General features: G+C 40.4%; 1 protein-coding gene across 1 annotated transcript; it reads left to right on the top strand.

Moving 5' to 3' along the window:
• The first annotated feature begins 2,631 nt into the window (after positions 1 to 2,631).
• LOC148782548 (uncharacterized) lies at positions 2,632 to 3,356 on the top strand. Its single transcript, XM_088864657.1, has 2 exons — positions 2,632 to 2,795; positions 2,987 to 3,356. Exons 1-2 carry the CDS (start codon positions 2,632 to 2,634, stop codon positions 3,354 to 3,356), a joined length of 534 nt encoding a protein of 177 aa, XP_088720783.1.
• The last annotated feature ends 539 nt before the right edge of the window (positions 3,357 to 3,895 follow it).

The raw sequence follows: 3,895 nt of genomic DNA, 5'->3' as shown, positions 1-3,895 counted from the left end.
GGGTTAGGAGATGATTTTGGAAGTGTGTCATGGATGGTTTGTGGAAATCCAAGGAGAATTGAGGTTCTTGTGACTATCTGTTGACCTACCAAATGATCTCAGAATTGCCTCAAATTATCACCACTGGAAAGATCTTTGAATCTATTTTGAGTTTGATGTTTATGTCCAGTTGAGATTCTTGATAATTTGGAAAATGTGTTTCATTTTGTGTTCATATGTCACTATTAACATACAGTGATAATTTTCAGAAATATTGTTTCTGTTGTATTAAAACTTTGCCTGATTTATTGAAGTCCAAATGACAAAAGACATAGCCATTTGATAGATGCATGAGTCTTCTATGATTTTCATGCTTTAACCTTACTCAAATTCTGTGTAAATGGGGAGTTATGTTTAAGAATGTTCCAGTAGGTCACTATGGGTAAATCTCACAGAAACTCAAAATTTTGTTCTCTGTTGCCATGGATTTTGGCTGACCAAATGGAGTTCAATTACTCCGAAACCACAACCATTTGAAAGGTTTGAATATCTACTGAAAGTTGCATGTTAAAATTGTTTAAAAATTGATGCTAGGTTGAAAGCTAAGATTTGAATTGCGAACATATATCACTATTGACAGAATTTAGCAATACTGAACCCTTAACTGATCTAGTAATGCTCAGTTAGCAATTTGGGATCGAAATTTAGTTAAATTCCCTTCATAATTTGGATGCTATGCCTCATTCTGTATATGCCCATAATTGATAGGAACAACAATCTATTTTAAGTTGTATATGAATTATGCACATGTCATGCATCGATGCTTTTGAAGCTTTACCTTTTCGCAAGGTGATTGAAATTTTCTGTTATAAGACACCGAAATTGCATGATTGTGGTCCTACAAATGTTGAATGTTCCTGACCTCTTGAAAAGAGTAAGTATGACTGAATGAATGTTATGCATGCTTATACAGTATGAGCTGATATATGTGATTCCTGGCCACTGCACAATGGGTCCTCCATTGGTAGTGGATAATGTGATTCTATTATATGAAACTGATATATGTGATTCCTGGCCACTACGCAATGGGTCATCCATTGGTAGTGGATTCTATGATTTTGTTATATGAAACTGATACACGTGATTTCTCGTCATTGCGCAATGGGTCCTCCATTGGTAGTGGATACTGTGATTCTATTATATGAAACTGATATATGTGATTTCTGGCCACTGCGCAATGGGTTCTCTATTGGTAGTGGATACTGTGATTATGTTATATGGAACTGATATATGTGATTTCTGGCCACTGCGCAATGGGTCCTCCATTGGTAGCGGATATTGTGATTCTATTATATGAAACTGATATATGTGATTTCTGACCACTGCGCAATGGGTCCTCTATTGGTAGTGGATACTGTAATTTTGTTATATGGAACTGATACATGTGAAGTTCGACTACTGCACAATGGGTTTTCCAATGGTAGTGGATATTTTATTGCTGACAAGTTCTGACTTTGCCCCGACTCTAATGATATGAGTGGAGGGGGTGGTAACTGTAAATAACAGGGTGGATCGGGCCCCTCAAATTGTAATAGGCACTACGCATTGGGTTCTCCAATGGTGGTGTAACGTCCTCTCGTCTAAATGCGCAAGGAGAGGGTCGTGTCTTGCGAGGCCTCAGCCTATCAAAACTTCAAAGCGAGCTGGGGATTGTGTGTGTGAGTAAGGACATTACGAAATATGACTTCCATTTTTCATTGTCCTCCCTTTGGAATGAGGGTAGAAATCCTAAGTTATAGGATTGGCATAGCCTGCTCGATGAGACTTCTACTCTAGGAGCAGGGACTGCTAGCTTCTGTCCGTATGAACTGTATGCTTTAGCTGAGTTTCTAACTGTGTGATCGTGAGAAATGTTTGTGTGACTATTAGCTCATGTGAATGTGCGATGTTTTCATATCTGAACTTTACTTTGTTTTTCTGTCAGAATACTCCTATGCATGACCTTGTTCTGTGACACCGCGTGACCTATAATAATCTGTGGACTTATTTTCCCTCATGTGTGCATTTAGGCAGGAATGCATGGGTACTTATTTAGTTAGTGGGATTTTAGATCATACCATTCTTTTTCCCTCTATGTAGAGTGAGAACCGATAGTAGACAGACTTTTGAAGCTTAAGTGCTGTCCAGGAATCTTTTGATTGTAGGTGTCTGGTGGCGGTGCCACAATGTCATTCTGATGAATATTGTAATTTTGTTGGCAGGCCGGTAGCGCCTTGAACATTTTGTAAAAGAATTTTTGGAGATTGAATATATATATATATATATATATATATATATATATATGAAATGGTTTTATTTTGCTCAGTTTGTTGCCTTTTGTTTTATAAGTTTATTTTGTTTCGTGGTTTGCTTTTATTCCGATATTATTTGTACGTTGAGCCACTCCCACCTGAGTGCCAGTCGCGACCTCCGGCCGCGATCTTGCCCCCTGTCGCCCTTCGGCAAGTTACGGTAGGCGCTAGGGGGCGGGGTTATAACAATTATGGTATCAGAGTAGCCATGATATGATTCTTAGCCTAGAATGTTGTAAAAGTGTCTCTAGGGTAGTTTTAAATAGATTGGTGACTGGGGTGCCCCTGTTGTTGGACTAAGATGCCAAGGACACATACTAATAATGCAAGTTCTAGTAATGAGAACACAGAGGCCCTTGGAGAATTCTTCAAGGCCTTGGGGGTCATGACTCAAATGATAAAAGATAGTATGCCGGCCTCGACTCCCCCTGCGTCGGAGCAGACTGACGGTGGACTAACAGAAAGGTTCAGGAGGCTAGCACCTTCGACGTTCTTAGGGCATGGGGGAGTAAAAAAGTAGAACGGTGGAAAACGCAAGTGAAAAAGATATTTGAAGTGTTGCATTGCAGTGATGAACAGAAGGTTATGTTAGGGGCCTTCATATTAGAGGGAGTTGCTAAGCACTGGTGGGGCTCAGTAAAACAATCATGATAAAGGTTAGGGAAAGAAGTGACCTGGGAGAACTTCTTAGAAGCCTTCAATGAGAAGTACTTCCCTGACTCTGTATGGGAAAGAAAGGAAGTCGAGTTTATTGAGCTGCAACAAGTGGGTTTGTTCGTAGAACAGTATGCGACCAAGTTTGCTAAATTGTCAAGATATGCACCACATATCATTAACACCGAGGCACAGAAAGCTAGTAAGTTTGAAAGAGGCCTCACGTCGAAAATAAGGGGGAGGGTAACATCAACCAATTTAAAGACCTTCTGCCCTTTAGTGGATCTGACCATGAAAATTGAAAGGGATGACGAAGAGTCCCGGTTCAGGAAAGATGGAAGGAGGGGACCAGCTCAGTTTAGAAGTTTTTGAAGAAAGACTCGACCACCCTTAAAGAGAAGCTTTAGGGGAAATAATAATCAAGGGAGAAGGAAGATCCAGAAAACCTTCTCAGGCGACATAAGAGAGAACCAGGGCCCGACATGTCCATACTGCGGTGAAGGAACTGTCCAGTGAAGGGACGAGGGGACTGACCAAAGACTCATGGTCGGGTGTTTGCCCTTACAGAGTGAGAGGCCAAGGCATCCACCTCTGAGATTCGAGGTACACTTTCTATTTGCAACATGGAAGCTAAAGTTTTGATTGACGACACTTCTTGACTAGACATTGGTTGTAGGCAAAATTCAGAAACACTGTGGGGTTTTGCTTGAAGGGTGTGCTTTACCTATAGACTTGATACTGTTAGACATCCGAGACTTTGATGTGATTTTGAGCATGGACTGATTGTCCGCACACTATGCGACAGTAAATTGTTATGACAAAACTGTAACTTTTAGACGCCCTAATGAACATGAATTGAATTTTGTTGGCATTAAGGATTGGTTTGGCATTAAGGATTGGTTAGGTGTCTC

The sequence above is a fragment of the Amborella trichopoda genome, chromosome 4 (assembly GCF_054954075.1).
Source record: "Amborella trichopoda isolate Santa Cruz 75 chromosome 4, AtrichopodaSantaCruz75HAP2 v2.0, whole genome shotgun sequence".
Classification (NCBI taxonomy): Eukaryota; Viridiplantae; Streptophyta; class Magnoliopsida; order Amborellales; family Amborellaceae; genus Amborella; species Amborella trichopoda.
Note: the sequence above shows the minus strand (reverse complement) of the source record. Positions and strands in the feature narration are given on the sequence as shown.